The following is a 19,574-nucleotide window of genomic DNA, read 5'->3' on the forward strand; positions in this document are numbered from 1 at the left end:
GCACCATTTCGCAGCCGGAAAAGATAACACAGCCCAGATGGGTGCTTATCCTGCCTGGGTGTTTAGAGCGGCCGGGTGCGAGAGGCTCGTCCCAGTGTGAGTCTTAGCTTGTCAAGAGCTTTGTCACATCACAGTGGACACCTATCAACTTGTCATTTCTTCAGCTGCTTCCCCTGAACGTGAAGTTGAACCAAATGAAATCTCACTTTTTGTGGGCCAGGAAAGATGGCCTCAAGAAAGAGCAGCTTTATGTGGTTCATCTCAATGGAAAGGATCAATAAGGATCAGCGTCCATGAAGTGGCTTCTGTGTCCCAGGCCCTATGGGGGGACTTGACCTGTGCTTCCTGTCTCAGTTTTTGTTCATGATATTATGTCAAAGTGCTAGTATTATCCCCATTTAACAGATGAGATGATGGAGTTTCCTAGAGATTAAAAAAAGAATGCCCACAGGCTTAGTAGTGGGAAGACATGAAAAAGGAACCCATGTTTGTTTGTCTCAAAGGCCTAAATACTTTCACTCTGTCAAGTGAAGATTTTTTTTATAGTCACTAGTAAGCCACACAGGTAGTTCACGTGAACTCAAAAGAAATAACTGAAACAATTTTCATGAGAAAATGACCGAGTCACTTATTCTGTCACTACCCCACCAAATGACGTCATCTCCGGTGACTCTGCTTACGGTCACATACAAATTCATTCAGGTCCTCAAAATTCTGCTAGTTTCCCTTTCTGGCTTTATCCCTTCTTGCTTTCTTTGTGCTCCATTTTCCTAGGTCACATCTTAGATCGTCTCACATAACGTGGCGGCCACTTGTCCACGCTGCATTTTCTAACTGAAATCAACTAGCCAGTCTGTAGGATCAGCTGCAGAAATCGTACCCATTCTTTGAGACCTGCTCTGAATGTCTGCTGGTCCATGACTTTTCCGTGTTGAGAATGCCTCTTCCTCCAAACTTCCATAGCCCCTTGAAGGCCTGTCCTAGTACCTACGCCTTCTGTTCTGACTGGTGCTATGGCTGTTTGGACACTTGCCCATCGTCCCCCCAGAGTAGGGGCTGGGGCAAACTCATCCTGTAAAGGGTCAGAGAGCAAATACTGGGGGCATTGAAGGCCATAATGTATTTGCTACAACTACTCTGCAGTTGAATTGTGAAAGCAGCCACAGATAACACAAAAACGAATGAATGTGGCTGTATGTCAATAAAGTTTTATTAACAAAAGCTGGCGGCAAGCTGGATTTGGCCCCAGGGGGCCCATGCCTGTCTTTGCTCCCTGGTTTCTGGTTGTGAGCAACTGTGTCTTCCTCGTGCCTATATCCCAGCTGTACTGGAGAGCACCACTCATAAATATTTGTGGAATCAAATAGAATTTGTAATTGCTGGGCTCGGAGATGCTGTGGTTCAGTGATGATGAAGGCCCAGGGAAGTCTGCAGATTCCTCTCCTCCTACAATTGTCTGTGCATGCCATTGGCTCTCAGAACCTCTTGACCTGCGGCTGATTTTTCTGTAGGCTCAAGACCTTGGGCAGAAGTTTCAAAGCAGGCTGACTTCTAAGGAGCCATAAAACACCACATTTTGTCAATGCCCTCTCCTCAACCTCACGAAAACACCGGTAAGGGTTACAGTTGTAGCAAGCCTCCTTAGGCTAGGCATCTGCTAGTGTAACAAGAAAACCAACACAGTGATTTTCTGATTCAAAAAGGAAAGAGAAAGGTGGGTCCCAGGGCTGGGAAGAAAACTACAAAGACCTTTCTCTTTCACTGAACCAGCAGGTTGCCCATCTGTAAGTGATCTGGAATGGAGAGCCCCTTGCCATTTGTGGGCTTTGCTCATGAATTTTGTTGCATGGTTATATGTAGGTAGACCTTCTAGAGGTTTGTATATCCATCCACAGCGTTCTTTCCGAAACACAGCGGCTCACCCAGACCACATTCCCCAGGCGCTGGGGGAACCTGCTTTCTTTGTTGACAATAGTTCATGTTGAGATGCTTCCATCCTTACATCCTTCCATCCTGACTGGGCATGTTCAGCAGGGGGTCTGTCCTGGTTTTATATTTACTGTTAGTTCCTGTCCTCAGTCAGCTCTGACCTCCTTCCTTCTTTCTAAATCACTTGATATGGCAGAGACGACCTGAATACTACTGGCCCAAAGCCATGAGTTTACTAGTTATAAGATAAAAAAAATAAGCATATAAGGGAAGATTCTTCAGGGATATATAATGACCAGCAATAACAGTGCCTTCGGTATGTCTCTCTTTCCAAAAATACATTTACTCAATTTTCTTTCTGTCTAGGATTGCGGCTGGGAAATCAGTATGGGTGAGAAGAGATGCTACTTCAGCATAAACAGAGCAAGAACCAATTTTGGAGGTTTAGTGTTGAAGGAAACATACCAGTTCCCCGGTCCCTACTTTCCTGATGGCGGATCCTTCCGTAGACACAGAGCCAAGTGCTCTGTCGGGAAGGCTGCACGTTATTGCAGAGGACGGGAAGGAAGTGGGTCAAGGGAGTAAAAAACAAAATCATGTTCTTTGCTGCCAAAGCATTCCGGACTTTTTCATTCTTGGCTAGGGGGAGTTAGGGGAGCCCCTAACAGGGCTCTCTGCCTCGCTCCCTCCGCACCCCAACCCCTCTTCTGGGCCTCCCCTCCCCTCCTTACCAGAGCTCCTGCCTCTCAAAAGGAAACATCAGGTTATTTTAAAGCCATGACCTGAGAAGGCCTCTCGGGCAAGCCGGCGCAAGCTGCTTTCTGCAGGAGTCCTAATTGCACATCTGCAGCAAAGCCGACCCCCGTATTCTCCTGGAAGACAGACCCGTGTTTCTACCACCAGAGACCAGGGGGCGCCACTCTGCCGCTACAAGGAGCATACCCTTGGATGGTTATTTTTATGAGATCATGTTCAGGGATATTATTTAAGACAACCGAAGGGAACCCATGATACAAATTTCCCCCATTCACCGTAAGTGCTTCTCTTCCTTTCCATTTAGCTACTTAACAAAGATTGGACATACTGTGACTCCTAATCATGCCATGAGACCTGGTCCTTATGCCGGGCCCCGTGGCCAGCCTGCCCCGTGGTCTCTTGGCAGGAACTGGCTGATGTTCCTGCCTCGGGAGACAGGGCAAGGAAGGAAATGGAGTGAGGGAGAGATGGGAGGTGGGGGGTGGGAGCAAAGAAAAGGCCCGTGTTCAGCAGGTCCCAGAACTGATGTTATTACTCACATGTGTTGGGAAGCATTGGGGTACAGTTTTGAAAACTGTGGGGCCGAGTCCTCAGGGCCGTGGGGCGCAGCGTGGCTGATCACCATCATAATGGGCCTATGGGGATACATTCTCTTAGACATTTTGAAGTAATTAATGCTCTCGTTAGTGATTAAGTCTGTGAAGTAGTCCTGAAACATACATTTGACACAAAACAAAAATTACAAAAGGTGACATTCATCAGACGGCATTTGCATACTGCTTTCTTCAGAAGCGTCTCACTCAATGAAGGCATGAGGCCTGAAGCGGGAAGGAAGGTGATAACTTCCCAAAGCGGCAAAACATCTTCCCAAATGGACGAAATCAGTTGCCAGTTACTTTCTAGGGTGACTAGCTTGGTAACACGCAAAAATTTTATTTTAAGTAAGGGCACGACTTAGCAATTAGGAAAGAAAAAGAGTCCAGTCAGTCCTGTTTGCCCAAGATAATGATCAGATCTGGCAATCCAAACACTAGAGCCCATGAAACACCGGATACATATTTCATTCTCAGATTTCATTGATGTAATTCTTTGACAAAAAATTTAATTACTTCAAGGGCAGGAAACACCCACGCCCACTACAAATTCACAGTTGCAGAACACGCCCACCCACACACACGCGCGCGCGTGCACATGCACAAACAAAAGGAAAGGTCTTTTCTTTAAATTCAAAATTCACCTGTGGGAATTATACAGTAATTGCTAAATGAAAGCCAGAGCTCAAATCTGGGTGCACAGGGAAAAGCTGCAGTATTTTATCAATTAATTCACTTGAAACAGTAAATATGGGGAGCATTTGATTTCCTGCAGACTATACTGTTAATTGCACAACTAAAATGATACAGCTGCTGGGATTTGAGCCTGACTGGCTAATAAAATGACTTGAGCTGCCATCCGAGGGACTGATGCAACTCTGTAAAGGGGAAGGAAGAAATGGAATGAAAAGGAACGATGAAAACTTAAACCACCTGCTTCCTCTAAGTGGGTACTGCTGGCCTGGAGCTCCACTGCAAAGTTTATTCAGAAAGTGCCCAGACAGCATTCACAGTGTCAGAGGCTCCCAGGCATGACTAATCACATGTAGATTCAAGGACCAGCACAGCTGCCAAAGCCATGCCCAAGGGAGGAAATCTGTGTCACATGTCATTGTGAGGACAACTCCACGGGCCATCACCTTCTTCCATGGGAGTGTCTGTTTCATTCCTTTTTCTCACTAAAAAAAAAAGCCATATATTCTTTTCGGACACAGTTGTCTTTGACACTTAATCAGCTGTGATAATGGGCAAGTTACGCTAATTTTAGTCTTTGGAGGGAATCTTGATTACTTTGCTCTCCTTAGGACAACAGGGAAAGAAAGGTTAATAGCTTGAACAAGGAGCATGAAAGCATCCCTACAGATAAAAAATGATGGCAGTGACAATTAGCGCACTTTGTAGGACATTGCTCAAATCTGCCTCCAAGGTCCCCGCCAGCTCTCCACTTTGATGAGTCTGGAATCTTATTAGCAATGTTTGTGAATTCATTTGCATTCATTGTTTTCTGAAGGGGACGGAAGAGCTAGACTTATACCTTATCTCCTACTAAGTTCCTCCAGCTCAAATCAGGCCAAGCATAAAGCCAGCACCATGCCAAAATTAAATCAAGCTCCTTCTCTCCGATTTCCACCAATGGCTCTTTCGTAGTGATCTACGCTAGATAGAGCAGATTGCCGGCTTCTTTTAGACAAGAGGGAAGAGCTGGGCATGGCTAGAAGAGAAGAGGATATTTTAGGCTAATTAGTGGGCTAAATTCGAAGATATTTTCCCCTTCACTCTTGTCGTTTGAAAATTGTTTTATTTTTGGTTGGCAATCACAAAACCTTTGTGAATTTTAAAAAGTCTAATCTGGGATGCATTTGTCAGAGACACAGAGGGATGTGTCGATTTCAGTTTCTGTGAACAGATTTGGAAATCTGAGGGTTGATGGCCCCAGAGAATGCTGTGGACTTTCGCTGCCATGGGGCAGATGTCCTTGTCACATATCAATGCTTGGTCAGACAGGAGGAAAAGCAAAGAATGTGGTTTCCTGACCTTCAATTATTGTGCTTGTCTGCTCTAAACCTGAAGCCACAGATGAAATGCACTTTCACGCCAGTGAAAAGCAAAATGGTACAAGAAGAACACTGGATTATGTGGACAAATCCTCTAGGGAGCAGAAAAATAAAACAATATCACGAGACCGAAAGGAGGCGTCTATGATTTTCTTGATGATACTTCATCAAAGGCTGATTGCCTTTCATCCTAATGAGGGAAAAAAGAATCACTATTCAAAGTCAGTGTTCCTTGAAAGTCTTTTTCTTGCCTGGAGTTTAAAATTACCTTAAAATTTCTCATTCTAACATTGTGAGAACATAGAAAGCCAATCTCGCGGATAAGTTAACTCACTGAAAATGGCTTTTCCCCATTATGCACAAAGTAAATTGATGCAGTGTAAAAGTGCCTGAAAATTACCTTTGCATAATCAAATCCATGCTTTTCTTTGATGCCATTGCGACAAACAGTGTAATTATAGAAACGAGAATTCTTGATTAATCCAAGCCATTCTCGCCACCCAGGAGGGATGTAGCTGCCATTATATTCATTGAGGTATTTTCCAAAAAAGGCTGCAAAGGGGGAAAAAAGGATTATTTTCTCATATGAAATGATTAATCACAAATAAATGCATAAATGCATAAGTATGAAATTAGGATTTGAAAAAGGGGAGTAAACCAAAGTAAACCTTGCTAACAGTGAACGCCGAAATAATAGTGTAATACTCTGATTCTTTGGCAAAGTGACAGACGTACATTTCCCTTTTGAATAAAAAAGCATAGCACCCACATACACAGATTATAGTGCAATAAAATCACCATAATGATCATGGTACTCAGGGTGCATCCATTTCTTGTAGGTCTGCTGGGATGAAAGCAGAATGTATCCTTTTGTTAAGTTGATGTAACAGTCAGAGAAGTAGCCAGTGGCAATGTGGAGTGCTGTCTCTGGGCAAATACTGGGGGACTGAAAATTCAGTCTTGGTGAGAAAATAAGTTTTCTAACTTACTATTTGTGAGTTAAAAATTATGAAAACAGTATAGAAAAGCTTGTCTTTGGGTTTGCATATCCAGAGTACAAATTTTCCAAGTCAAGGAACCACGGTAAACTCCATTTCTTAGGCGAGGGTTTCTATGCCATACACATTTTATGGCATTGGTGTTCACATTATGTGTCTTTTATGAACGTGTATGTCTATTCTTGATAATGAAGGATTCTGCTGATGCAGAATTACTGCACAGATGACTAACTTTCATAGAATCATAGTCGCACAGAAGTATGTGGGACACTGACACTACTGCTCATTGACGAGGTCCCTAGGCGACTTCACATTTCTAACTTTGGCATGTCACCCCCAAGGAAGGCCACTGGGCAACAGAACTTACGATCCTGTCAGAGGGAAACTTTGGATTTGGATGTGGTCCTCTGCCACAGATGATGAAAGGAGAGGGGCAAAGAGAGAATAAGTAGGGCAGGTTGGGGTTTCAGGAACAAAATGTGTTAGATCTTGAAGTCAAATGCCTTATAACTATCAGAAAGGGAGCCAAAAACGAAAGAGGGTATCATTACTTTTTTTCCTTTCTTTTCTTTCTTTCTTTCTTTTTTTTTTAATATGTTCACTTGACTCTAATCACACTGTGTTATCACCACAGAACGTAAATTCAGGTTAGACAAGAGAGCTTCACAAGTGTAGGAAAGCATTCTGGAGTATACCCAAGTTTGTGGGTAAGGTCTGACCAAATCACCTTGCTGAAAAGTCATTAGCCACTTCGATTATAGGTAATGTGTCAACATTTAGGATTCTTACAGAGAAAATACACTGCATATGTTTAAGAAGTGTTTCTCCTTTACCCTTGCCTTAGTACTTAAAATCCACATTTCTATTTCAAGATGACATTCAAAAATTACTCTAATACCGCAGCAGCGTAGCTCGAACTCGGCAATTACAGAAAAACCAAACTGGGATCTGTTGTTAAAGTATTCTCATGTTTACATGCATGATCCTGAGATAAAGCCTACTTCCAAGCAGCTGTGACCAGTTTTTTAAGGTTTGGTGTAAACACACACACATTTCCATTTGTGGGGAAAGCAGAGACTGTTATAGCCCATACGCTGTTCTGAAAAGGTTCTTTAAGAACCAACCAGCCCTCAAAACTTCAGGACCCAATCAGTCCATAAGACAAGGAGGGTACTATTCCGAATAGTTGTAATTCCACCAGGAAGGCAGGCATAAACAAGCCCTGTTCTGGGTAACCTACATGTTTGGTCACTGTAGTAGCCATAAACATAGCATTCCCCTTAAGTAAGAAGGAGTAGAGAAATTTTTATATATAGATATAGAGGGGTGTGTGTGTGTGTTGTGTACACACACGCTTAGACCTGTGCATATGTGTGTATGTAATACACACATGCAGGCAAGCTTTAATTTTTCTGATTTTTAATCAAGGCCGCCATCTTTCATTTTAGGGAGAAACTCTGGCTAGCCAGATGCCTTCCGTGTCAAAGCCACTGTGCATCTTCACTAAACAGGCTTCAGGCGCCTCCACTTACACACATGAAGTAAGGTAGTTCCTGGATGATGAGCCTGGGAAGATGAAAACAGATCCCTGAATCAGGCAGTTTACTGGTATCGCTTTTCAAGCACGCCTTTCTGAATCTCAGTCTCGCCCACGGCACGTCATATCTGTGTCTTGATGGGCTAGCTAGCTTGCTTTCATCCTGATGCACAGCTACCTGTAGGATACCCGCAGCCGAATGTTTTCCTTACTCTTCATAGAATCGTCCAGAATGGAATGAATTCTTTTCCCTTCCCAGTTTACTTCTCTCCTCAGATACCCTTTTCTTCTCTGAGAGTCATAATCGTCTTCCTGGTTAACCAGACACGGCACCCCAGGGCCTTTCCCGGTTCACCTGCTCCTTTGGTCCCCTTGCTACGCGGAAGCCACCACCTGAAGGTTCCATGTGGATAATAGCTCTTGAACCTGCCCCTCTTTCTCCAATGACTCGACACCCCTCATGAATACTCTCAGTCTCCTGCCAGCTCCCCTAGCCAGCCTTCCGGACCTTTCTACTCTTAATACCACCTTCCTGAAGACTGACTCTGGGGACATCACCCATTGTCGCAATCGTGGATGGACCCCCCCCCCCCTCAAATTTCACTTGATAGAATCAAGTTTCATTTGATAGCATGCCATGCAAGGACAAAATCCCTTTCTTTCCATTTCCAACCCCAGCCCACATTCTTGGTTATCTGTCCCTCTCTCTGAGGCATTTTCTCTGTTTGCTCTGGTTTTCACCTCTCTGCCTTTGCCGGTGCTAGTTCCCTCATCTCCCCGCCATGTATCAGGGCTAGACCAGGTAACATTCTAATCCCAGTCTTTGCCCAGTCCCCACAGCGATTTGTCTCTGTGGCTCGAAGGCCATCTTCCCTTCCCTCCTTGTGCTACAGTCATGCTCGTATGTAAGGTAATCCCCCTTAGCCTGTAGGGCTTTGAGGGCGAACACTGTCTTTGCCTCATCTCTGTACTCTTCCTGCTCCTCATCCTTGCACATAGCATAGGGGGCTTCATAGCTTTCGCTTCTCTGGAAACTGGAACTGGAGTTCATGGGCCTCTGTGTGTTCTGGGGATTCCACAAGTTCTAGACTGATGTTTTCACTGAAATCAAAAGTGGCTGAAGCTGCCATTTTTGATTAATTTTCTTTGAAGAGCTAACTCAAATCGAGAAACATAGCAGTGTTTATTTGTTGAATGAATGCTTACATGTTGAGTCTGCAAATGAGTATATCCATCAAGCAGTCAGTTGGCTTAATGCCCACTGCCTGGTTACCCAGCCAAGCCCTGGAGCCGATCCAGGGGTGTGGGACAAAGCATACAGGATCTCAGGTCAGATAGGACTCAGGATTTCCCTCCGAGCTGACTACGTGCAGTAGGAATTCTTATGAAGGTTTCTCGTCTGCAGAGACCAACCACCTTTTCACAGAGAACCACGAGATGATTTTCCTTTCTGACGAAAGGCAATAATGACTTCCAGTCAGAAGGAGCAGACGAGGGCCACACCCCACCAACATGACCTCAGAGGGGACTATTTCCAGGAACTTTTCACTCAATAAGCTCAAGCCCGTCTCTGTCCTCTGGCCTGCTCCTCATCTCCAGGGTTCCCTGCCCCCTGCGCCTCCCCCTTTTCTCTCCTTTCATCTTAAAAGACGTAGAAGAGTACAGGGGTTTGGAGTATAAACCCCGGAGCTGGCCTGCCTGGGTTTAAATCCTGGCCATGCTATTCACCAGCTGTCTGTCCACAGGCAAGTCACTTGGCCTCTCTTCACCTCCAGTTCTCCCATCTCTAAGACCATGAGGATCATAGTAAGAACAGCGGTAGGGTTGTCGTGAGAATCCAGTGAATTAAAACATATGTAAAGTGCTTCAAACAGTGCCTGGCACCTAACAAGGGCATATTAAATGCCACCTCTGCTCATATTCTTATTAGCAGCTCCATTACTATGGTCCTTCCAACCCTGAGTCCTGACTCAAAGTCCTTTACCACCCTGTGCTATGAGGAAATCTTGTCTGAGTTCTGCACTTGTGCACTTGAAAATATTTCTACATCTTTTTCCTGCCCAATCAGACTTATTTTGTGGCAACAGATTCCCATTTGGCTTACATTTTCCTGCTTCATTAGATTTTTTTTGTTTGTAGATTTTTTTTTCTGGCTTCATTCATTTTGTTCTCTGTTGTTTTTTCCACTGGGGGCAGCCATGACAGGTCATTCCTGCCCTTCCCTCATGGTTGTCCTTGTTGGGTTAGTTACCGCTGCTTTCTACCCATTGCCACGGCTATAGCCACTCCCTTAATCCTCCCCTTATAAACTATCCCATCAAGTCTCTTTATAGTCCCTGTTACCGGCTTCAGAACTCCCTCCAGGTTTTCGCTGTCTTTGAGCTAATGGAGTGTAAAATATGTACTCAGGATTCCAGATGTGCCCTCACCCATCACATTCATTCCAAGAGAGACCAGGACCTTGTGCGTCACCACGCGGCACCCCTGGTGCCCTGGGCTTCAAGTTACTCTGGCTTTTCTTGTTGCCTCATAACACTGAGACTCATTTGTAATCACCCCTGGCCTCTTGCAACATTACGCTTCCTGGCAGTGCTCTGCAATTGATTATCTGGGCTTCTAATTATTTTCCTCCAGATGTATTAAATCTCTTCTCCCTCCCTAAGGTGAATTTTGTTTTCTTGCCCATAATGCTATTGCATTACATATAGTATGAAGTTTTTCTTATCCTTTGGCATTGGCAATTCAGACAATTTACTACTATGGGAGTATATCCCGAACACACCAACTACCCGTCCTGTATCGTGTTCTTCTCTGAGACACCATTAAACACTTCCCTTCACGGCTATTTGAGAAGGTGGTAGAGGGGTCAGGTGACAGGGTGAAAGATCACAAAGACCTGATTATAATTAGTGTTGACTTTATGTCATGCTACTTCTGTCCAAGACTATCTGTTACATAATACTTTAAAAATTCCCCTTCAACTTTTTTGAAGCAAAGACCTTTCAGTCAGCAATAGGAACTACACAAAAGATGTCTGATGCTGTGAAGAAGTTAAATCTTACGTAATATAACAAACGATACACTAATTGAGCTTTTACTCCGTGTCATTGATAGGCTTGGGGTCACAGGATTTTACTGGTAGTAACTGACAAACTAACAACATACATGATTTTGAACCAAGTTAAAACTGCAATTCCCCAACTGGACTGTAAATCTAATGAAGACAGGGATCTTTATATCTTTTTATATCCCAGCATTTAGTGTAATTCCAGGCATCAGTAGTTCAAAAAATGTTTGCTTGACCTCATGTTACTATCAAAAATCTGTAATGCCATTATTCACTAAAATTAGAATATTAGTGTGTCTTACTTTAGGTCATCTCTACATTTTTAAAAAATCCCATATTGGACAGCAAATAAAATATATATGCTGTAAGTAACATAAATAAATTTCATAAACTAAAAAGAAATGAAATCAGAAACTTCCTTTGTCCAAATTATTTTGTTACAAAGGGATTTTTTTTCAAAAGAATTTATTGCAGTTCTCCATTAAATATAGCCCCTTCTCCCCAAATGATATGAAGTAAAATGAGTATGACTAAAATTTAATTCACATGTGATTTTATGTATCATGTATTCTGACTGTAACTTGAACACTACAATCTTTCAATGAATCAATATAAAAATTATAGGGATTATAATAAAACCACAGTATAATTTTAGACAGGAAAAAACACTAGGAATCATCCTAATTTAATCTCTGTATTACATATATGAGTTGGAAAACTAGCCTATGCAAGTTTCTCTAAACAAATTAAAGGCAGAGATGTGATGTGGCTCTAGCTCTCCTCAGTCTTGATTCAGGGATTTTTCTGACATTTATTGTTATCTCGCAAACGTGGATTGTTACTTTTACCTTAAAACTAATGCCAGGTTTTACATTCAAGTCTATCGAGGTTTTACATTCAAGTCTCACGAGAAATTCACACTAATTTTTTTTTTTGAGCGGAGAGTCAGGTAGGATATTCATTTTTATGATAGATCATCCAGTATCATTCCCACTTCACTTGTCTGAACATAAAATGCAATAGACATGTTGCTCTATTTTCCCCTTTTGAACATTTAAGCTGTTGGAGAGTCATATTTTCCATGAGTAAAGTTAGAAAAAATTCAGGCTATAGCCAGTCCAAAAATATGCCTCAGTTCTGAGAAAGAAAAATCATGTCATACGATGGTAAATATAATATTGGATCAATTCAATCCATTGAAATCCATGTATTCTGGATGCCTCCCAAAATCTGTCTCTTAGTAATTTGTCTTCTTGGAGTTATTCTTCATAAAACTGATTACTGCGTTGTGCTTTTCTCTCGATGAATATTTATGTATGATACATATCTCAATTTCTTACATTATTTTTCTTGGGTTCTCAGCTAAACATTCCAGATAATGTATTCATTATTAGAAAAACAATAAAATCTTTATATATCAGCTTTTCCCCCTCTAGGTTAGTAGATTATAAATGATTATGTTGGTTTAATACCCCTTCACTCATTCTCTTGACTTCTTAAAATGCCTGTCATCCTGCTGTTCTTATTTGTGTATTTTCAAATGGGTCTCTATCCCTGGCTAGATCAATAAACTGTTGTTAAGAAGGCATTTTTGCTTCCTAATCACCTGAGATTCTTCATTATTTTCCTATCAAAGATAAATTTAAATTGTATAGATCTCTATCACTGCCATTTTCGTCTTCCAATTTGTACTTTTGTCTGATTCATTAAGGGGCACATCAACATTAATTTTCTTCTGTGAAGATCATCCTTTTTCTATTTTTAACTATTTGGAAAAGTCCTTGTTTCCTTTAAAGAATTCCTTTTCCTCTCTACGATGACTCACTATAAATCCAATTATTACCTAAGTGTCTAGACCCCTGGGCAGAAAGAAGGTTGGCTTCAGAATCAGACTAGGTTTCCAGGAGCAAGTCTTCTACACTGAGAGAAGACAACTGGGCTTCACAAAGAGCCTGACAATTGTCACTGGGACAGCCTTATGGTGTGCAGTGTCATTTGAGACCCCACCCATATAGGCAGGGTAGCACACTGGCAAGAACCCTGAAGACCAAGGTCCTGACACCTGCTCCCTGCATTAGAAAATCGGATGTGTCACTTTTAATCTTGGCTTAAATTTGCTCACCTGAAAATAAGGGACTCCAACTAAATTCTCTCTGTTTTATCTTATGTCTTATGATCCCTTGGTAGGGTAGATACAGCATAGTCTAATTGAAACAAGTACCAGAATACGCTATGCTTCTTAGAAGAAACCAATTTATTTTATCTTAGTGACCTGGTAAACTTCGCAATGGATGGCATTTTGATTTTTGCTTTTGCCATCTGGAAGCTTAGTTCCACATAGGCACCCTCCCCCCCACAACTCCACAGTGGGAACTTTGTACGCCTAGCTTTGCCTTGACTTTTACTGGTACGTCTCTTCATTTCCATTTTCCAGGGTCCTTACTGTGTTGTATCCTGGTGTGTTTTACGTGTCCCTGAAGAAACTCTGGTTTGAGCCATGACAGAAACGTACATAAAGAAATAAAATGATGGAAAAGGAAAGACTCTGGAGTCAGATGTGCTGAATCCAACTCAAGACTGGTTAACCTGTGACCCTAGACAATTCCTGAGTCTTTTCGTCTTTGGTAACATAGGCAAAGCCAAAAGAATTCAGTGAGACAATTCCGTGAAAGTGAGGGCTACATGGCAGGTCAGCAACAAATACTAATTTCCTTCTTTTCCCTCTTACTTTTTTCTCCTTAGTTTCTTTGAGGTATTACTGACAATTGAAAATTGTAATATATTTGGGGCCTCTTGGTGACTCAGTCTGTTAAGTGCCCGACTCTTGGTTTCTGCTCAGGTCATGATCTCAGGGTTGCAGGATCAAGCCCTGGGTGGGGCTCCACTCTCAGTGTGGAGTCTACTTGTCCCTCTCTCGCCCTGCGTTTGCAAGTGCTCTCTCTCTCTGTCTCTCAAATAAATAAACAAAATCCTAAAAAAGTTGCAATATATTTAAGGTGTAAAACCTGATGGCCCGAAATACTTAAACATCGTGAGATATTCACCGCTGCCAAGCCAACCAACATATCCATCACCTCATACCTCTACTATGTTCCCTTTTCATTTCTTATATGGTGACAACACCAACCCCTCTTAGCAAATTTCAAGTGCACAATACAATATTGTCAACTACGGTCCCATTGCTGTACACAGTTTCCTCAGAACTCATTTATCTTCTTGCTTTTTCTTGATTTGCTCTGAAACAAGTTAGCAAAACCTAGTGGGCCACTCTAAGTCCTATCAGGGTTCCCTGTGTCATCCTGCATCTCTATTTCTTATGACAGAATTCGTCCATATCACTCTGGATATGGGGAGAGTCCTGATCCTTCAAGCTATGTATCTGCTACTAGGTTTTAAATGATAGGGAGCCTGGGAGTTTGAAAGGCATCAATTTCACATGATGCTTCTCACGAACAAAACACAATTTGGTGGTTACAATTAGGAACCAGGCTTTAGGGGAACGTTTCTGATTTTGCTTCTGAGTTGGTCACACGGTATTTGAAATCTCCACCTCAGTTATAAAACAGAGCCAAGTACATTTGCTGTCTCTGAACCCTACGGGGATGTTTGATGGATTTGCAAAGTGCCTTAGAGCTCTCAGATGAAAGGTGCCATAAATTTAAATCACTTACGTGAGAAAACACACTTAGGATAAGGCACTCTGTGTAACCTAGTTTCTTTCCAAAGCATAAGCAAACACCCTTGAGAGTCATGGGAGGAGATTTTAAGATGCTTGTGAATGACAACACTATCATAGTCAAAATCAATATTTTTATCCATAAATAACAAGGATTAAGTGCCCACAGAATGCTCTGCAAAAGAAGCAAATGGCCTCATATTTTTCAAGTCCAGTGGGAAAGATTCATTTCATTGTTTAAAGGTATTTAAGAGAATACATTTGTTTGAAACCCTTTACTTCATCATCTTCAGAATAGAGAATCCGTAGACCTAAAAATCATTTCCAACGAGATTTAATGATGATATCTTTAAATCTTATAAGTCTAGGTGGCTCTGAAAAAAAAAAAAACAAAACAAAACTAGTTTTGTTCTCCCACTCTTCTATAAACATCCTTGTTGCCTTTCAAAAGGAAGCGTTCAGAAAACCCAAGAGAATATCGACATGCTGAGAATTCTCTCAGGTTTTATTCAAAGGTTTTGGGGGTTAACCTTACCAGAAGGAGCTTGTTTCTTTCTTAGAAAGACTGGCATGACATTTATGACTTCTCTTGAAAGAGACCCCCAATTTTCAAAAGACCAAGTAACCAAAAACCTCTCCTTGCCCTACACAGGACTGGGGATGACTTCCCTTCATGGAAGATGGGCATGAACACATGGGACCTAAAAATAACCACAAATTGGCTAAAGAAACTCCAAATTCTCTTGATTTTAGGAATGAATGAGTAAATGAATCAATAAGGTATACCCCACTGGTTTCTTCATTCAGTTATTTATTAATTCAAAAAATCATTCTGATGACCTATTGTGTCCCAGATCTTGAAGTAGATGCTAAACAGTTTCAAAACCTTTGTTGATTTCTCACTGAAACAATCAGCAGGAATTTACTGACACCTAAGACAAGCCTCAAGCTGAACCATGATCCCTTGAGATCTGGGAGTTTGAGGTAAGCAGGTAAATGGGGGTGAAAACTGTTCTGTTGCGGATCCTCTTAGAAAATTCCAACCGTTGTGTGCTCTGATGAATATAACATTTTCATAATGTGCCCCCCTGAGCATCACTTTTTTCCTAAGGGATCTCACATTGGTACATTCTTTAGAGCAAGCAAAAAAAAAAAAAAAAAAAAAAAAAGGGGGATAGGGAGGCTCCTGATAGAGGAAAAAAAACCCAAAAAACAAAACCAAAAACCTACACTACTTCCAATTGTTGGAACTTTATATATTTCATGACGAGGCATTTTCCTGTATCTAAGAAGTACCAGCAGAGGTTCATTGGCTAACAAGTCCACGTTTACCTGTTCTGTAGCCAGTGTTGTTAAGATATACAGCAAAAGTCCGAGGTTCATGCATTGCCTGCCATGAAGGTGAGGAGCAGTTCTCATTGTTGGTGTAGACGTTGTGGTTGTGCACATACTTTCCGGTGAGCATGGAGGACCGGGAGGGGCAGCACATGGGGGTGGTCACAAAAGCGTTGGTGAAGGTGGCTCCCCCATGCTCCATAATCTTTCTTGTTTTGTTCATGACTTGCAGGGACCCTGGAAGGCACAATTCCAGCATTGTTTAGCAGAGCGCACCACATGAACGCCCATTGATGTCATGTCACTCAGTGACTCTGTTCCCCTGATTTATTAATTTCCCTCCATCGGCTTGAAGGAGTCGATAATTTGACAGCTCCCATTTCCAGAACAGAATTAAACATTTGGGATCCGACCATCTCAAGCATTTTGCAGAATAATAAAACACATTTCAGCTTCTCCTCGCCTTACTCACAAAGAAAAAAAAATGCAGGCTAATCTGATAATTAAAGCTAGAATTTTAGATATGGAGCAAATTCAAAGGCCAGCAGCCTTTTGAAGATTACCAGAGAACAAGAGCCTGTTACACAGGGCATCAAAAGCCCAACCCACCACATAGGCACAAAGCTTGTGACCTTGAGGAGGTTACTAGTTACAATATTTTAATCATAGGAAAGTAAAGAGGAAAACCATTTTTTTCCCCTATTAAGTAAAAGGTCCTCCAAAATGCCTGTCTTTAATTAAAAAAAAAAAAAAATCTTCATTGTAACTTGGTATCCTCTAGCTAAGTCACCAAATACCTACCAGTTTTTCCATCCGGATAACATTGCCAGTTTATACTTTCACCTGTTTACATGTAATGTTAAAAGGGAGATTGTTTGCTTATGAAAGAGCAATGATTCTATTGCACTCCAAAGTATTTGCATAGAGTAAAATATTCCACTTTGACTGCAAAGGATGAAATTGTAACTTAAGATTGCTGGGGGAGAAAAAAACGACTTCGATTACTCTATCCAGCCAAATACTGCTGCTGAAACACATCCAAATACTGCAGAAAAAAAGCACAGGCTAGAATTCAATAGTCTTTTCAGGACTTGTCAAGAAATGCACTACAGAGCGCCACAGCCAAGCCTATTGCATTTGAATCCTGGAGCCTCACATTTCCAACAGGTCCCACTTCTTCCAAAGAAAGGGAGAAAGTCTATGTAGTTTTCCAGCAAGGAAGGAAATCGTAATGCAAACCAGGCAAGCATTCAGAGCAGAAGAGAAGTGTGCAATGGTCCAAAAAGCCACAGTAAGCCTGATTTTTTCACGTATTAGCTCTTACTGTTCACATGAAACATATGAAAACAGGAGGAAGGTTTCTAATTGGGTCTCATTAGAGCTCCCTAAAACAGGCTTTAGTGAAGAGGATTCCTAACTGCTTCCCCCCCCGCCCCCGGTTGTCTTTGGGGGATCAAGCAACATTTTTGTAATTGGTGAATAACGTGGAGCTAGTGCCCACTTCATCTCTGGGCTGCTCCCCCAAGTGTAGCATTAACAAAAGAAATGGAAAATTCTCTGCTGCCTCTGTCTTTAGCAGTAAACTACCTAGATGAGAACTGACGTATAGAAATCACTTGGGGATATTTGCAAAGCCACATAAGAGCATGGAGATAGCAGTAGTGGTACAAATAAGGTTAGAGAGGACCGAAGGGGATGCCTGATGGGAGTTCTGAAACAAGAGACGAGGACAAATGGAAGGGGAGCAGGAAGAAAAACACAAGATGGGCGAAGTGTGTTTGTGGCAGTGTGGGGAGGACAGTGTGTGTGCTCTGGAGGTGGGAGGATGTTGAGGGATGAGTAGCACATTGAATTCCTAGGATGAAAAGGTATATGGAGAATTCTCTTGATGAAACATAGGAGGTAGAGTTAGCGAATGGCTTTGAGGCTGGGCAGAGATACTTGGTCTTGATAGAAGAGCCAAAATGAGGGCAGAATTGTTTCTCTGTCAAAGGCATGAATGACACGTTATGGAAAACATCTTCAAGGGGAGTTGTTGTGGCAAAGGGGGATGGAGGTATGTGCACTGAAGAGGAAATAAGCTGGTCCATCAAGGTTATAGCCAAGAGGTCGCTAAAGCCATCCGGCAATGAGGTGATGCAAACCTGAACTGGATTGTGCCTCCAAAATGGAGGGAGGTTAGAAGAAACAGATCCCAGAGACGTTGTCATGCATCAAAAGGTAATGAGTTGACTCATACCTCAACGCTTTCAGCACAGGAAGAAAACTGGGAAAGTAATGGTTTCACTGTTGCCTAAGAATTAGCTAAAAACACAATTGTCGTGTAGAAGATCAAGGAAGTCCATTTCAGAAATGTGTTTTATATTTATTGATTAGATGGGGGAAACGTCCTGCAGATGGAGACAAGTAGATGGATGGAGACATGGGAGTGGGGAGAGAGCTCAAGGTAGCAGTTCACGTCTCTTCACTGATTCCTCTCGCCTCTTTACCTCTCTGCAGTGCTTACTTAGTGTGGTATCTGGAATTTTTGGGAAAACTCAGCAAACACTACTGATGGATTTTCACTGCCTACTGCTCTCTTTATTACAAAGAATGGGCTCTCAGTTTCCTTTATGAGCTTTAGCTCCACTCATATTTAAAAAAAGCACCAGAAACCATCCTCAAAGCCCCTGAATCACCATCAATCTTCTGTTTACAGATTCATTCAGACTACACATATAGGACGGTAGGTGGGAATTGGATCTAAGGTAAATAATATATAAATTGGTACTAAAACTTAGCCCAATTCATAATCTGGATTTACCCCAGCAAGGGCTCCCCTCCCATTCCAAATGTCACTCCTTTAACGAACTAGGCAGATTATGTTGAGGTCCTAAACGAGCTGTCCAAATTCCAATCAGTCCCCAAGTCAAAGGGCTTGTTGAGGCCATTTGGTCCCCAGAGTCACCGTAACCACTGCAGCCCTGCAATTAGGATTCATAAAAGTGGGTATCTGGCCTGAATTTTCTCAGTAAAAAGAAGATTCTGACACAATGTTCTTCCAACTTTAAACATCACTTGGAGCGTATGTTCCATCAGGATTCTGGGCCCGCCCTGAGATGCTGATTTTGGAAGACTTCCGGAGGCACTGGATGGAGAATTTGCACTTTTTTTTTTTTTTTTAAGATTTAATTTATTGATTTGACACAGAGAGATCACAAGTAGACAGAGAGGCAGGCAGAGAGAGAGATTGAGAGAGAGAGAGAGAGAGGGAAGCAGGCTCCCTGCTGAGCAGAGAGCCTGATGCGGGACTCGATCCCAGAACCTTGAGATCATGACCTGAGCCGAAGGCAGCGGCTTAACCCACTGAGCTACCCAGGCGCCCCGAGAATTTGCACTTCTAACAACCCCCCTGGTGAGGCCCTGGTGAGGCCGCTGTTCCCTGCCCACGGACCACACTCGCGCTCACAGAAGTAGTCCAGGTTGAACACAGAAGCAAGGATGCCTAGAGCTGAGAGAGACTTCGGCAGGTACCCCTCAGCTGCCCATCCCGAGGCTGGAGGCTTCTGCAGACAGGAACCGGAAACATCCCAACTCGGACTTCCTGTCAGCCAGGTTCTCTTCGGAGGCCTTCACACCCAACAACTCGT

General features: G+C 42.5%; 1 protein-coding gene across 3 annotated transcripts in view; it reads right to left on the reverse strand.

Annotated features, from left to right (window-relative positions):
• The window catches only part of SULF1 (sulfatase 1), a 69,097-nt gene extending 52,920 nt beyond the window's left edge, over nt 1-16,177 (reverse strand). For 2 of the 3 annotated variants that reach the window (XM_032850350.1, XM_032850352.1), the window contains exons 1-3: nt 15,943-16,177; nt 5,733-5,884; nt 3,225-3,394 (exon numbers count right to left, since the gene is read on the reverse strand). In XM_032850350.1, the coding sequence (XP_032706241.1) occupies nt 3,225-3,394; nt 5,733-5,884; nt 15,943-16,168 (548 nt within the window). In that variant the 5' untranslated portion in view covers nt 16,169-16,177. Of the gene's footprint in view, nt 1-3,224; nt 3,395-5,732; nt 5,885-15,942 lie in introns of those variants that run through there. The other variant, XM_032850351.1, reaches the window with a different exon arrangement.
• Nucleotides 16,178-19,574: the final 3,397 nt, after the last annotated feature.

The sequence above is a fragment of the Lontra canadensis genome, unplaced genomic scaffold, assembly GCF_010015895.1.
Source record: "Lontra canadensis isolate GAN:19392208 unplaced genomic scaffold, GSC_riverotter_1.0 scaffold373, whole genome shotgun sequence".
Lineage (NCBI taxonomy): Eukaryota > Metazoa > Chordata > Mammalia > Carnivora > Mustelidae > Lontra > Lontra canadensis.